Here is a 16,050-nt window from a genome sequence, read left to right as displayed (position 1 = left end):
AACCCTAGTATGACGGGCTCAATCATGGCGTCCACCACCACAAAGCGGATAGTCTCCCAATGTTCCCCTATTTCCAGCCTCACTAACTCAGTTACACGGGTCGCTGGTTTACCACCTAGAAGGGATCCATCCATCTGTTCAAACCTAATGGACTTTTGCAATTTCAATGTTCGTAATCCCAGATCTCTTGCCACTGCTTCCCGGATGAGACACCGGGTACAGCCCGAATCTATCAGGGCATGTTGTTGAACTACCCTCAGCGTTTGGGGATGTCGTAGCACGATAGGAATTACGAAAGGGTGTATCGGGTCACTCACCATAGGATCCGCTGGAGCGTCATCTCCACTGCTTTCAGACGCTACCTGCACCACCTCACGCTCCGCAGGCGTCTCAGGCTCCAGCCGCGGACCTCGAGCCACCGTCGGCGTCGTTGCTCTGGACCAGTCTGACGAAGAGGAGCTCACACCACGCTGAGGCGATGGCTTCTCTGTGCTACGTCGAGGAGGAAGTGGATAGGTAGCCACTCCCCATGAACGGAATTCCTTTAACCCGACATCTACCGTATTTTCCGGCGTATAAGACGACTGGGCGTATAAGACGACCCCCAAATTTTCCTGTTAAAATATAGGGTTTGGGCTATACTCGCCGTATAAGACTACCCCTCTTCCAACGCACACCAAATAAAAATTAAAAAAACATCAACTGGCTCACCCACAATGTAAAAGCAGCTGTGCTAGACCCAAAATGGCCCCTGAAACAAGCAGGAACCTCACACAGCCACAAAAAGCCCCAAAAAACAACTTTCACGCTTTACACACACACAACACAACACAACACAACACAACACAACTGGCTCATCCACAATGTAAAAGTAGCTGTGCTAGACCCAAAATGGCCCCTGCAACAAGCAGGAACTTCACACAGCCACAAAAAGCCCAAAAACCCAACTTTCACACTTTACACACACAAAATTCCACATACAGCTTTGTGAGATTTTGTGTGTTTGTGTAGTTAGAGTGAAACACCACAGAAACACACTAAATCTCAGAAAGCTGCACAAATATTATTTTATTTTATTTTATTTTTATTTTTATATGAAAGCTAAATTTAAAACTTCCTAAACTTTAAATGGCTAGGTCTAAAAAAGAACTAAAAAAAACCCCAATTAACTATTTTTTTTTAAAGATCCCAAAGGGGAAAAAAACTTACCATACCCAATAGAACAGGGGTCTCCAACCTTGGCAACTTTAAGACTTGTAGACTTCAACTCCCAAAATTCCTCAGCCAGCTTTGTTTTGCTGGCTGAGGAATTCTGGGAGTTGAAGTCCACAACTCCCTGCCTGCTTGGTTGCAGGCAGGGAGTTGCTTGCTGATGGAATGGATTCAGGCAAGCGAAGCAAGGCAAGCAGCTAAGGCAGTGGTTCTCAACCTTCCTAATGCCGCGACCCTTTAATACAGTTCCTCATGTTGTGGTGACCCCCAACGATAAAGTTATTCCTAAAACCATCAAAAATATGTGTTTTCCGATGGTCTTAGGCCAGAGGTCCCCAACCTTTTGGACCTCAGGGACCACCAACCTCATAATTTTAAATTTCGCGGACCACTAATACGAATCCAGTGCACCGCTTGCTGAAGCACCTGGACTCCCAGTACGGGATGGGGTCCTTCAGGCACTCTCCCTCCTGTCTGTCTCTCTCTCTCTGTCTCCCACTCTTTCTCTCTCATTCTCTTTCTCTCTCTCTCATTTTCGCTTTCTCTCTCTCTCCCTCTCTTTCTTTCTCTCCCACTCTTTCTCATTCTCTCTTTCTCTCTCCCCCTCTCTCATTCTCTTTCTCTCTCCCTCTCTTTCTCATTCTTTCTTTCCCCCACTCTTTCTCTTTCTCTCCCCCCTCTCATTCTCTTTCTCTCCCCCCTCTTTCTCTCTCTCTTTCTCCCACTCTCTTTCTCTCTTTCTCTCTCCCCCTCTTTCTCTCTCTCCTCACTCTCTCTCATTCTCTTTCTCTCTGTCCCCCTTTCTCTCTCCCCCCACTCTTTCTCTCTTTCTCCCTCCCCCTCTTTCTCTTTCTCTCTCTCCCACTCTTTCTCTCTCATTCTCTTTCTCTCTCCCCCTTTCTCTCTCTCTCCCCACTCTCTCCCTCTCATTCTGATTCTCTCATTCTGATTCTCTTTCATTTTCTCTCTCTCTCTCCCATTCTCTCTCTGATTCTTTGATTCTTTCATTCTGTCTCTTTCTCTGTCTCTCATTCTCTCTCTCTCTCTCTGATTCTCTGTCTCTTTCTCTCATTCTCTTTCATTCTGTCTTTCTCTTTCTCTCTGTTTCACTCTTATTCTCTCTCATTCTCTCTCTGATTCTTTGATTCTCTTTCATTCTGTCTCTTTCTCTGTCTCTCATTCTCTCTCTCACTCTCTCTCTCTGATTCTCTGTCTCTTTCTCTCATTCTCTTTCATTCTGTCTTTCTCTCTCTTTCTCTCTCTGTCTCACTCTGATTCTCTCTCTCTCATTCTCTCTTTCATTCTTTGTCTCTTCTCTCTCTGTCTCATTCTGATTCTCTCTCTTTCTCTCTCATTCTCTCTCTCTCTCATCTCATGGGCCAGCCAGTGTCTTGGGGCTGAGAGGAAGTCAAGCATCTCCCTGAGAGACTGAGGGCCGGAAGAAGTGTGGGAGCGAAGCACTACTTGAACTTGTGCGGCATGAGCATTCGCCTTGGTATATTTGCGCCAGCCGATGGCCAAGGCAGCCCTCATCTGTCTGCTGAAAGTGCAGCATCAGGATTCTGCCTTGCTATATTTGCGGCGCAAGGCAGCTTTTGTTTCCTGCTGCCTGGGACTCAGAGCGGTAAATAGCATCTGATCCGGAGAGCAGCTGGATTTTGCTCTCTAATCTGGATGCCAGATCGGCCCCCTGCAAACTCTCGTCTCTCGAGGAGCGCTCCCTGAAGCGGGCTGGAAACTTTGGTTGGACTGCTTGAGAGAGGAGAGCTTGCAGGGGGGCGATCTGGTGTCTGCAATGGAGAGCAGCATCCGGCTTTTTCTCTCCACTGTAAGAGTGCTGTAAGAGCGGCAGCCCTCATCTCCTAATGCTTGGGACTGCAAAATCCAGCTGCTCCCCGGACCAGTCACCATTTACCACTCCGAGTCCCAAGCATTAGGAGATGAGGGCTGCCGCTCTTACAGCGGAGAGAAAAAGCCGGATGCCGCTCTTATAGCGGAGAGAAAAAGCTGGATTTTGCTCTCCATTGCAGACACCAGATCGCCCCCCTGCAAGCTCTCCTCTCTCAAGCAGTCCAACCAAAGTTCCCAGCCCCGCTTCAGGGAGCGCTCCTCGAGAGACGAGAGTTTGCAGGGGGCCGATTTGGCATCCGGATTAGAGAGCAAAATCCAGCAGCTCTCCGGATCAGACGCCATTTACCACTCTGAGTCCCAGGCAGCAGGAAACAAAGGCTGCCTTGCGCCACTCCTGACACAAATATACCAAGGCGGAATGCTACTGCCGTACAAATGAAAGTAGTGCTTCACTCCCACAGCTTCCAGCCATCGCAAACGCCGCTTCTTCCCGCTTCTGCCGCCCCCTCCCCCACCGCCACAACAGCACCATTCATTCCGGATGGCGAGGGCTGCGCTCGTTTTTCTGTATTGCACCACCATCAAAACCCCTGTGAAAGGGTTGTTTGACCCCCAACCACTGAGCTAAGGTAAGCAAGCTGGAGGGGGAAAAGTTTTTCTCTTCTCCATGGCTCTGGCGATCCCAGCTGAATTGCCTGATTAGCAGGCAAAGCTGGGATCGTCAGAGCTGGGATCGCCAGAGCCATTTAAGGCTCGTCAGAGCCTTTCGGGCTGGTCTGTCTGGTTACAGGAGAACGACACCCGGCGTATAAGACGACCCCCGACTTTTGAGAAGATTTTCATGTGTTAAAAAGTCGTCTTATACGCCGGAAAATACGGTAGATCTACTGCAGCACTGAACCACTCCGACAGCTTTGGTGGTAGGCCCCTATAAACACAGTCCTGTCTTAGCTCCCTATCCAGGCCCATCCGAAACTGGTGCACTAAGAGCCGTTCAGGCCAGGACCGTAGGCGGCTGGCTACTGTACGGAAGTCCTTAACGTATTGCCTGGCAGGACGCCCGCCTTGCCTTAGGGCTACTAGCTCCCCTTCCAAAAGCTGTGTCCTTGATTGGTCCTCGAACCGGGAGCGTAATGCCTCTAGGAACAACCCTACGTTTGCCAGTTCTTTTGCATGATCACTGTGAAGGTCAGCAACCCAGTCTGCTGCCTCACCTGTGAGAACAGTGGTAATGGCAACCACAACCGCCCACTGTGACGGGTATAGATGGCCGTAGAGGTCCATATAACTCAAAATTTGACTGAGAAATAAAGACACTCTGTCTGCACTACCATCGAAGGTTGCCTGTATAGGGGGAGGGCCCCAAAGGTGTTGTTGCGGCTGGCCCTGCCCAGGCACCCACAAAGGAGGCGGGCCTGCCACCCGAGTATCCTGGACGGTACCCACCCCGCCTGCAGGCAGCCCAGAACGGTCGCGGAGGGCCGAGGGACCCATAGGTGGGGCCCCATGGCGACGCAGGGCCGCCCGGTCCTGCCCACGCGAAGGGCCCCCCCATGATGATGGAGCCGACTCTGAAGGGGGAGGCTCCCGCTGTCCAGGGCGATTCACTCCTCTCTCGATGAGAAGCTTCGGGCTGGCGAGATGGAACCGGGTCTCCGTACTGCTTCGGGTGTCCCCCTGCCAGACGTCCTGACTTGGCGCCCATGGCTGCCAAGATGGGGCGTCTCTGAAGCTTGCTTCTCCAAATGTCTCACGTAGCACGTCCAGGGTGGAAGTTCCCACCCCCGTGGAGTAACTCCAATCACACTCTTCCTCCTCCATCCAACGCCGCTCCCTCCACCCCTGGAACGATGGTTCGCTCGACTGAGGGGTCAGCTGCTTAGTCCCAGCGATAGCTGAACTCTGCCACCACTCCCCCACAGCGGGCTTTCCATCGCTAGCGCCGGCTGGCCCCGCGTCCGTGGAGAGGGTCTCTTGCAGCAGTGGTAACTTTTCTTTGGGATGCACCACCTGCAGCTCCGTCGTCTGGACCGCCTCCACTACGGTGTCCCCTACGGACGCCTCCTCCAGCCCCGGTGCACCGGCCTCCGTACCTTCCGCCATACCGATTCCATTACCGGTCAAACTGGGGTAAGAGCAACGCCGACTTTCTGTCAGACTTGACGCCGTGAGCCTGGCCAAACCAGGAAGAAAACGCTACAGACAGCGGTTAGATGCTTCAGCAGTTTAATTCGGTCAAGCAGCTCCGGCGAAACCAAGCAGTACACATGCAATTAGCACAAAGTCGGCGTTGGGAGCGTCTGCCTCCCACGCCCTTTTAAATCCCCGCACCAGCCGCACCCACGCCCTTCCGGGTACAGCGTTCCTGGCGCATGCGCGAAACGGCTCGTCCCTCAATTCCAACGGAGGGAAGGTGTCAATCGACGAGTCTCCCTATGCCGGCCGCTACGTGACCGACCGCCTAGGATAACAAACACCCCCACCACCAATGTGTCTGTGAGTCCCCAAACACCCCCAATCAACCCCCTAAAGTTCTTTATTGCTGGTGGCTGTCAATCAGGGCTTCCTGCGTGCCGCTGTGGGTTGTATTGTCGAGGGGCGGTCTCGACACGCTGACGATCAGGATCATCAGAGGCATTTAAAAGAAAAATAGCCTCTGACGATCAGGCAACTCAGCTTGGATCGTCAGAGCCTTTTGAAAGCATTTTTTCTACAACCTCTAAAGAGGTTGTAGGAAAAATGCTTTTAAAAGCCTTTGAGGATCCCAGCTGAGCCACGCGATCATCAGAGGCTTTTTTTTTTAACTTTTAAAAACATTTTTTTGGCCAAAGAGGTTGTACAAACATTTTATTTATTTATTTGTTTGTTTGTTTGTTTGTTTGTTTATTTGTTTATTTGTTTATTTATTATTTAAACTTGTATGCCGCCCTATCCCCGAAGGACTTAGGGCAGCTCACAACAATAAAAACAAGCAAAAACAATATTAAAATACCCAATAGGATTATAAAAGACCATTAAAATCCCCTTTAAAACCCCTTCAGTCCAAACCAGCTAGGCGAAATAACCATGTTTTAAGGTCACGGCGGAAAGAGCGAAGGTTAGGGGCCACCCGGAGCTCCAGGGGAAGCTGATTCCACACGGTAGGTGCGCCCACAGAGAAGGCCCGCTCCCTAGAGGTCACCAGCCAACATTATCTGGCTGACGGCACCCCAAGGAGGCCCTCCCTGTGGGAACACACCGGGCGATGGGGAGCTGTCACTGGCCACAGATGGTCCGCCAAATACCCCGGGCCTAAGCCTAAAAAATGCTTTTAAAAGTTAAAAAAAAGCCTCTGATGATTGTGCGGCTCAGCTAGGTATGGGGAGGGGGCAGGGATTTTTGCTACCAGTTCTCCGAACCACCCGCCTCCATCGCTACTGGCGGTTGACCAGTGAGGTGGGGAATGCCAGCAGAGGGCCAGCTGAGGATAAACACCCAGGATGCATCGGCTGCAGCGGGAGACCTGTGGTGAACTGGGTGCAGACATGAGTTGGCCACAGCAAGTTGGTCCTGCAGGGTTCTCCCGTGGTGAGTCGGCTGCGGTGACCCTAGGCCAGAGGTGTCAAACTGGTGGCCCACGGGCCGGATGCGTCACATGCAGGCCACGCCCACCCCAGCTCCGTCAAGGGAAAATCATCATGATACGTCATGTGATGGCAACGTGATGTGGTGAGTTTGATGGCAAACCTATGGCACACGTGCCGCAGGTGGCATGCAGTACCCTCTCTGTGGGCATGCAAGACATCGCCCCAGTTCACGCATGGTTGTCGGGTCTCTGCTGAGCATGCGCAGGGGTGGGGCACATGCAGGGGGTGCACACACATGTGCGGGTGGGGCATGTGCAGGACATCGTGTGTGCATGCACAGGGTTGGGGCACATGCATGGGTCATGCACACACAGGGGTGAGGGCCATGCAGGGGGTCATTAGTGCATGTGCAGGAGTGAACGTGCATCGCATTTGGGGGGTTCATGCATGCTTTTGGCACTCCATCCAGAAAAGGTTAGCCATCCCTACCCTAGATCCTACTGCATCCTCTCTTCGGAACATCCCACTTTCTCAGCTAAGATCTCCCCCCACCATCCTTCCCTTCCATAGGTAGCTGAAGACCGGACTCAATGGGGCACTTCCATGCTGGAGGGGGGCTGCTGGATTGATGGACAGACTCCTATTCCCCCTCCCTTGCTCGCTACTGTCCACCCATCCAACTGTTCGGTCATCATGTTGTTGTATTCTTGTACTGTATTTTGTTCTCATTATTTATTTTATTGTTTTATTATTCTACTTCTGTTTTGCTTACACTCTTTTCGTTTCTTCATTTTTATTGTAGTAAGTCACCTAGAGTAGGCCCATGGCGAAATAGGCAGCAAATAAATAGCATGCAGATATTTCATTCGTAACTCAAGAAATACTTATGGGAAGTTTCCTCTCTGTGGATTGGATTAAAAAGTGCCAGGGATTACCTGCCATGACTGGACATTGGAGATCCTCTTTCCAAGCCTCATCATGGCTGGTCGCGTTCCTGATCCATGCATTGCATGTAACGCGTGTGCCACAGCATAAACAGCATTGTAGATGTTGTAACTTTCACCCGTCATGCTTGTTTCAAACACGTAAGATGGCAGATTCTGTAAATTCTCCTTTCCTGTGCATTGTTTGTAGGACCTAGTTGGTTTATGGAACCTGCAGTTAAAGACCCTTTGCCACCATAGTGGGAGAAAGACGTCCCCTTGGGGCTTCAAAGGGTCTAAAGACAGGAGGAAACGGCTGAATTCGGGGACGTCCCCGGCGTGGTCTCTAAAATGCAAAGCTCCATGCAAGAGCTTTAAAACTCTCAAACTGTATGGATATCTTATCGCACCAAATGTCCAATGGGAAGTTATTAGCCAAACTTTCCAAAACGGGGACTTTCTAGAGAGTAAATCATCATACAAATGGCTCAGGAAAAATGAAACATTTCTAAAGTCTCCAAAGAGAATAACCACTTCAGCTTTCAATAAGATTTTGAGAAGGGAGTTTAAATCCAACTTTGCAATGTTATCAGAAATGAACAGGTTGCTGAAGGCCAGGCAGATCTCCTTCTCCTTCAGGATCGGCATCAAAATTGAGATGAAATGTTCTCCAATGTCATCTTCAGGGGCCACCAGCCCAACCCAGTTCCACTGGAAATACAGGAACAGCTGGACTAAACCCTCATACTGAGGAAATTCCTTGGGATTTATCCGGAAGAAGGAAGGATAAACTCTTCTGTCTCTTTGAGAGACCTCAAAGCCAACACCGAGCTGGAGAAAATGAGATTCAACGTAAGAATTTATGGTCTTTGCTTTCTTCGTTTCTTGTCCCACCAATCAACCCGACTCACTTTGAGTAGCAACCTTAAGCTTCTTCCCTTCTTAGGAAGAGCCACCAGTTACAGGAGTGGCCAAAATTATGGAAACCTTTTGGGGAAAGTGTATTTTTGAGATTTGATGGCTAATAACACCACTTTTTTTGGGAGTTTCAAGATAATCCTATTCCACTGCTGGAATGGCCTGGGAATAGCCCTGACCTTCTTAACCCAATTGAAAATCTATGGAGCCGACTCTAGAAACTTGTTAGTCAGAAGCAACCCAGCAATAAACCCAGTTAATAGAAGCCATCCTTCAATCCTGGTTTCACAGCCGTAGAATTAAAAGACTTGGTTCACTCCATGAAAAGACGTTGTAAGGCTTTCATTCATGCTAAAGGTCACCCAATTAAGTATTAACTGACATGGTGATCATTTTTGTATATATCTCGTTTTTTCTACACGTTTCACTTTTCTTCTTTATACTGTAACTGCTATTCTAATAGCAAATCCCTCATAAAAGTTATTGCATTATATTCTTGATGAAATTATCTTTCCATTGATATATAATTTTATGGTACTACTCCAAAAAAAAAAAGTGGTGTTATTAGCTAGTTTTAGAAAATATAGTTTTCCCAAAAGGTTTCCACAATTTTGGCCACTACTGTAACATATTTTGCCTGGCTGTGACATGTCAGATAGGAGAACAAACCTTCCACCTGATAAAATGAATAAACTGTATGGAAAAGGTAGCTACACTTTTATGAAGAATAGGTTAGGATGGAACCACTCCTGGAAAGTTTAGCGTTCAGAATTATTCCATTCTCTATTTCTTGGAGTTAGATTAAAACTTATCTTAACACACAAAATATAAAAATCAAGTCAACTACATCATGGATTCTTTAAGTCATGTACTCCGGATGTGCCCTACCCTCAAACCACATTTAGCTCCTGTGTGTGCTACTCTTATCCCAAAGGTGCTTTTTCCAAAAGGCAACTGGATTTTCTTGGTTTTTTCCTTAAATGAAAACCTTTTGCTTCTCATCCAAGAAGCTTCCTCAGTTCTGACTGAATGGTGGAGAATGGGAGAGGTTATATTCTTTGCAGTCATCTGGTCATTAGCACTCTTTCTGAGAGTCATTGAGGCCACTGGGAGATTTATCTGTGCTCTCAGCATTATCTTAACAGTGCAAATAGATGTGGAACCAACCTTATTGGAACTGCTGAAAGGACTGTGTTGTGAACAGGAGATGGGTGGTGTCATATCCCTCCCCCTCTGTTGAAAGAGGGCTGCTCAATTTTAAAGTAGATGACCTCTTTGACTCCTCTTTCAAATCAGCAGTCTTCTCTGTCCATAATGTGGACTTTGCTGTCTTCAAAAGCAGTGAGTTTTGCCTTTCAAATGCAGATAGACTGCTTAACCCTGTCCTGATGGGTTTGTTCTCCTATGTTGTGCCATGTGTTTGTGAAGTGGTTGTTTTGTTTCTCCAATATACAGATCAGCACATGTCTCTACTGCATTCTACTGCATATACCAAATTGCTCAATTTGTGTCTTGTATTCTTGAGGTGGATAAGTGTCAAGTATTTGCAAGCCATTGGCACATGTGTCATATATACACCAGTGGAGGCAGAGAGTGTCTCCACCCCTGTGTGGAAAGGAGAGGCTTACCCTGAATATAAAACCCCCTCCAACCTTTTCCACCTCACTCTCTTCATCTCTCTCTTTTCATGTTTGTTCCTCATGAGACTTGATCTCTGTTGTACATAGTTAATATGATTTATCGTATGAATAAATACGTTTAAGACATTTATTTATGCATCTGCCTCTGAACTCTTCTATGCTCCTGGGTGTTTCTACGATCCCAACTCCACAATAAGTTTCTGCCTTAATGTATTATTGGGTTTAAGGTGTGCATGTATCTTGTGTTGGTTGAAAATCCTCCTGAGTTTTTCAGATATTTTTGTATGGAATGGTAACATGCTCTGTGTCAAGTTTCCGAAAGATGCCCTAATTAATTCATGAGCCATGATCCAAACTTCAAAGGAAATATATTCATTTATTGGGAGCACCATTCCGGCAATACTCAGATGCAGTCAGGACTGATCCTACGTAGATTTACGTTCCCCTATGACCCTGTCTCTCCCCTCCTCTCTGGCCATGTCATAAATCACATTCTCCAATTAACCACTTTGGCTGGCTGTGAAACCTAACACCCTCCTTCTGATTTCGGTGAGAAAGAATGTATGGAATTCACTTCAGTTCTCCCTCCCTCCTGCTCATGGCAACTTGAAAGCTTTGCAAGTTGACACTCTGTTTATTGTTCTCATCTTTGTCTGTTATGGAGAAGCTCCTACTGGTTCTTTTTCTGAGTTTCAAGATAGCCACAAGCTGTGTGGGCTTCCTTGATTCCTAAAGCACATCAAGGAAGCCCTCAGAACTTGTGGCTTCTTGGATGAGAAGTCAAACATATTCAAGGAAAAAACCAAGAAATTCTAGTTACTTTTTGAAAAGTACCTTTGGGACAACCATGACCTGCATTGAGACTCTCCATGGACACTATGTGCTTCTCTTGTTTGTCTACCCCATACTGCCTCCAACTAACCCTTACTTGCGAAACCTTGAAGATGCTGAAGATGGAGGCCATCAGCCTTGAGGATCTGGAGTTGAGACCTCCAATGACAGAGAGCAGAGGCTCCCGCTGGTCACATTTGTAACCTGGGACCATTTGTCCTCGTGTGGAGAGCAGGGAGAGGCTGAATAAGAAAATCCTCCTCTCCAACTTGTGATTGTCGTAGATGTGGAAGCCAAGGGTGATGTTGAGCAGGAGAACTGGATCCTTGTTGACCTCTCTGACTGCAAACATCAAAGCCAGGAACTGCTGGTAGTTCTTGCTGATGATGCTATTGTGAGAAAAAACCTCTCTTAATGGAGTGGAACGGAACGGAACAGAACGGAACAGAACAGAACAGGATATGGAATAGAATAGAATAGATAAACAACAGAATACATAAAAATTGGAGAACATTACATGTCAGCTTGTGTGTGGTTGGTGGGGTTTGTCTTGTCGTGTGTGTGTGTGTGTGTGTGTGTGTGTGTGTGTGTGTGTGTGTGTGTTCTATGGAGCAGCAAGTCCCACGTTCATAAGGCTTGTTTATTAAGGATCTTGCTTGATTAAAAAAATTGATAGTTTTATAAGACAGCAGAAACGTCTCTCCATCCAAATCCCGGACCATGTTATGCCCTTCTGTCCTCCCTCCCTTCTTCACTCTGCTCCAGTGGCTCTCATCCTTCCCAGTTGCTCCTTTTCCACCCTACTCAATCTGAGCCTCTCTTGGAGCAGCGTCTTCAGGTCTGCTAACCATTGCTGAGCACAAGGCTGCACAGACGTCCTGAAAGCCATTCTTCATCAGCTCTGCTGATTCCAACACTGAGTTTTATCATTTTTACAATACCCCACCCTGGAAAAGCTGTGAGCTTCTCCTTGAGCTTTCCAGCACGACTTTCAGTCCAGGTTAATATTATAAGTCAACTACTGAATTAGACCAACACAAGATCTCAGGCGTTTTCCTCCTTTATATCTTATGTTCTCCTCTTCCTGGGGAAGAGTTCTGGAAAGGTTGGGAATTCTAGCCTATTTTATGAATTTGGCTTTTTACTGAGAAAAGTAGAAAGATCTCAACTACACTGGGACATTGCAAACCTCTCTAGAGGAAGGGCTTCCTAGACGGGTCCCTGAGCCCCAAACAAAGCAAATAACGATCTACTTCTTTCCAGGTGAAACTTACTCCTTTCCAAAAAGACGTGAGAATAAGGTGTTTTCATAGTCTTGAAAATTGAAGGGATCAAAGGTCTGCAGGTTCAAATTCCCACCAATGATGAAGTCACCAGACCTGTAATAGTCCCATTGTTCCGGAGTCTGGAAAGGGTTTGTCAACACACATACACTTTGCTTCCTCTTAGCAGAAGTTGGAGGCAGGAGCCAGAAGAGCAGCAGCAGCAGAAGGAGAGGCAACCCAGTCATTCTTCTTCTCACCTTCCCTCCTAGATCAGAAATCAAGGTTTGTGCAGAAGCTGAATGGCAGGGAGCCCTTGAAATCTCACCACAGCTTTAGCACAATAGAGAGAGGTCATGCCACCTGGATGGCCTCAGCAGGGCATATTTATATCAACCACTTACCTGTGTTTGGGCTGTGACCGAAGAGAAAACCTGGGCCAGCAAACGGAGGAGTTAGTTCTTTGCAAGACAAGGAAAGGTGTTATTTTTGCCACACCTGGAGAAGTCAGAACATGCTCTTTGAAACAGATTTTATCTTGGAAAGATTTTTCTAGGTAGAAATCCACAGGGGGCAGAGGGCGGGCGGCACATGAAGAATTACTGTTCTTCTGATAATTGCAAGGAAAAGCAAGTTTCCATCGTTTCTCTTCATACACCAGAAAGGAGAAAACATGTTTGTGTCTCAAAGGAACCTGCAAGTCAAGAGGAAGTTGGGCCTGTGACCTACATATGAAGCAACCAAGATGGCATTTGGCCTATGACATCATTTATTCAGATAGTATGAGCATTAATGGGGGCATCGTGGCCAGAATGAGTCAACTCACCACAGCCAGCTCATGAGACAATTCAACAATTCAATTTAATCATTTAAAATAATTAAAACGTTGTTTTAATTTTTGTCATTCCCATTTCATTCTTTCTTCCTTTTTCATTCTTTCTTTAATGATTCTGTTCCACCATTTCTTTAATATTAGTGTAACTCTTGTCCCTCGATGAGTTGGCCACTGCAAGATAGTCAAGGCAAGTTGGCCACAGTGAGTTGTCCTAGACCAGGTGTTATGTCCATATATGGTCATGCTGCCGGATTGGCTAGTCCACCGGTGGGAGTTTTAAAATTCTGTCATTCGCCGGCTTGCCTGCCAGCTCCCTTTATAAGGTGAGCCCGGCAGCGCAGCAGGCTGTTCTTATTCTCACTATTAAAGTGCTGAACAGACCTCGCTGCTCGCGTATTCTTTCCCTGCGCTGATCTAACACTGGTGACGAAAGATTTCAAGAACCACAGCGAAGAACCTCGTGGCACCATCACCACCCAGCCCGACTCAAGAGAGCAAATCACTGAGCTGGAGTCACTAAGAGCTGAGAGCACGAGAGCCATGGCAGCGCCACAAATCTCGCTGGCTTCATTCAATCCCGATCAGGAGAAGATCAGGGGTGAGCTTTGCTGAGCATCAGCTACCACAAGTTCAAGGGCGACTTACCCATCACCATCGTCAAGGACAGCTGCCCGACCCTCCTTGGAGTGGAGTGGTTCGAGCTGCTAGGGGTCTCAATCAGAGGAATCCACCAGATTCGGCAGGACGAACTCGACAAGCTCCTTGAAGAGTTCAAGGACATCTTCGATGGCAGCCTAGGTAAATTTGTGGGGAAACCCATATCTTTCAATCTAGACACATCAATCACCCCAATTCGGCTCAAGCCCCACAGGATTCCATTTGCATTTCGGCCTAAAGTAGACGATCAGTTGGATAAACTGATCGCCCAAGGCATATTGGAACCGATCAATCATTCTGCATGGGAGACCCCCATTGTGACCCCACTGAAGCATGATTGGTCTGTGCGCATCTGTGCCGATTATAAATGCACGATTAACCAGGCATTACAGTGGAGCGCATACCCAGTTCCAGTGGTGCAACATCTGTTGCATTCACTTGGGAGTGGGATCATATTCGCGAAACTGGACCTGGCCCAGGCTTACCAGCAACTGCCAGTCGACCAAAAAACTGTGGAGGCTCAGACTATTGTCACCCACCGGGGCGCATTTAAATGCAACCGCCTCCAATTTGGAGTCAGCGCAGCCCCTGGCATATTTCAATCTATGATGGAGCGCCTTCTCCAAGGCATTCCCGGGGTGGTGCCGTACTTCGATGATGTACTAATCTCCGGCACCTCCAGATCACAACTCTTGGAATGGCTGAAGCTCACCCTGAAGTGGTTCCAGGAGAAGGGTCTGCGTGTGAGGAGAGACAAATGCATCATTGGGGTCCAGGAGGTAGAGTTCCTGGGCTATTTAATAGATAGCACTGGCATACACCCCACCAAATCTAAAGTCAAGGCGATTCATGAAGCTCTGGCCCCCAAAAACAAGCAAGAGCTTCAGGCTTTCTTGGGATTGCTAAATTTCTATAGCATTTTCCTTAAACAGAAAGCCACCGTTGCTGAGCCACTCCACTGCCTTCTGGGAAAAGTGGCCCCTTGGCAGTGGGGTAGAGCTGAAGAAACCGTGTTCAGAAACATCAGTTGGCTACTATCCTTGGACAGCGTACTGATCCAGTATCACGAGACGCTACCGCTGGTATTGACCTGCGATGCGTCCCCATATGGAGTCGGGGCTGTCCTCAGCCATCAACTGCCCAACAACACAGAAGCCCCCATTCCATTCTTCTCCAAGACTCTGGTGGCAGCTGAGCGCAACTACAGCCAGCTGGATAAGGAAGCCTTGGCCATCGTGGCTGGCATCAAGCGCTTCCACAAATACCTCTATGGGAGGGCATTCGAGATCATCACCGACCATAAGCCCCTCCTCGGACTATTCACAGGCGACAAACAAACACCGACATACATGTTGCCCAGGATGACATGCTGGGCCATCTTCCTTGCCAGGTATTCGTACACGCTCAGACACAGACCCGGCAAAACCATCAGCAATGCGGATGCCCTCAGCAGGTGCCCAATGCAAGAACCAGTGGAAGACCCAGCACCCACCCTCAGTCTTTTCCACATTGATGGAGACTTAAAGTGCCCAGTATCGTCCACAGATGTGGCAGCTCACACGAAGAAGGAGAAGACCCTCAGGCAAGTCATGTCCTGGGTCCTGAGGGGTTGGCCATCAGAAAAAGTGGGCGAAGAGTTCAGCCCGTTCTTAAGGAAGCAGCGAGAACTCTCAACAATGACGGGCTGCCTACTCTGGGGCGACAGAGTAGTGATACCACAACCGCTGCAAAGGAGGACCCTAGAAAGCCTTCACATTGGGCACCCGGCATTGTGAAGATGAAGGCGCTGGCCAGGAGCTATGTCTGGTGGCCCAACCTGGACAAAGACATTGAACAATGGGTCTCCAGATGCGCCCCGTGCCAAGAGGTCAGACCAGCGCCAGCACAAGCACAACCCACGGAATGGGAGAGGCCTAGTGCCCCCTGGTCCCGTGTGCACATTGACTTTGCGGGGCCCATGGTGGGTAAATATTTCCTCATCATGGTGGATGCATTCTCCAAATGCCTGGAAGTCATCCAGATGCCCACCATCACCACCGAGGCAAACATCCGGGCTCTGCGCAGACTTTTTGCCACCCATGGCATTCTGGACATCCTGGTGTCGGACAACGGGCCGCAGTTCACCGCCAAGCCGATGGAATCGTTCCTGGCCGAGCTGGGCATCTGCCATGCCCTCATCGCCCCATACAGGTCGGCAGGGAATGGACAAGCTGAAAGGATGGTGAGGCTCCCCAAGGAAGTTCTCACCAAGATAGGCACCGGTGATTGGCAAGAGAGGATCGACAAATTCCTCTTCACGCAACACATCACCCCGCATGCCACCACACACAGAAGCCCAGCTGAACTATTCATGGG

At 48.4% G+C, this 16,050-nt stretch overlaps 1 protein-coding gene across 4 annotated transcripts in view; it reads right to left on the bottom strand.

The window, feature by feature from the left end:
* Positions 1-16,050, bottom strand: part of LOC117670599 (vomeronasal type-2 receptor 26-like) — a 34,027-nt gene that overhangs the window by 12,888 nt on the left and 5,089 nt on the right. For 2 of the 4 annotated variants that reach the window (XM_087893149.1, XM_087893142.1), the window contains exons 2-6: positions 13,684-13,832; positions 12,608-12,664; positions 12,216-12,471; positions 11,039-11,330; positions 7,565-8,383 (exon numbers count right to left, since the gene is read on the bottom strand). In XM_087893149.1, coding sequence (XP_087749275.1) covers positions 7,565-8,383; positions 11,039-11,330; positions 12,216-12,471; positions 12,608-12,664; positions 13,684-13,832 — 1,573 coding nt within the window. Of the gene's footprint in view, positions 1-7,391; positions 8,384-11,038; positions 11,331-12,215; positions 12,472-12,607; positions 12,898-13,683; positions 13,833-16,050 lie in introns of those variants that run through there. The other 2 variants (XM_087893139.1, XM_087893156.1) reach the window with 2 other exon arrangements.

The sequence above is a fragment of the Pantherophis guttatus genome, chromosome 1, assembly GCF_059756535.1.
Source record: "Pantherophis guttatus breed Tessera chromosome 1, ASM5975653v1, whole genome shotgun sequence".
Lineage (NCBI taxonomy): Eukaryota > Metazoa > Chordata > Lepidosauria > Squamata > Colubridae > Pantherophis > Pantherophis guttatus.
The sequence above is the reverse complement of the archived record's forward strand: the minus strand, read 5'-3'. Positions and strand labels throughout refer to the sequence as shown.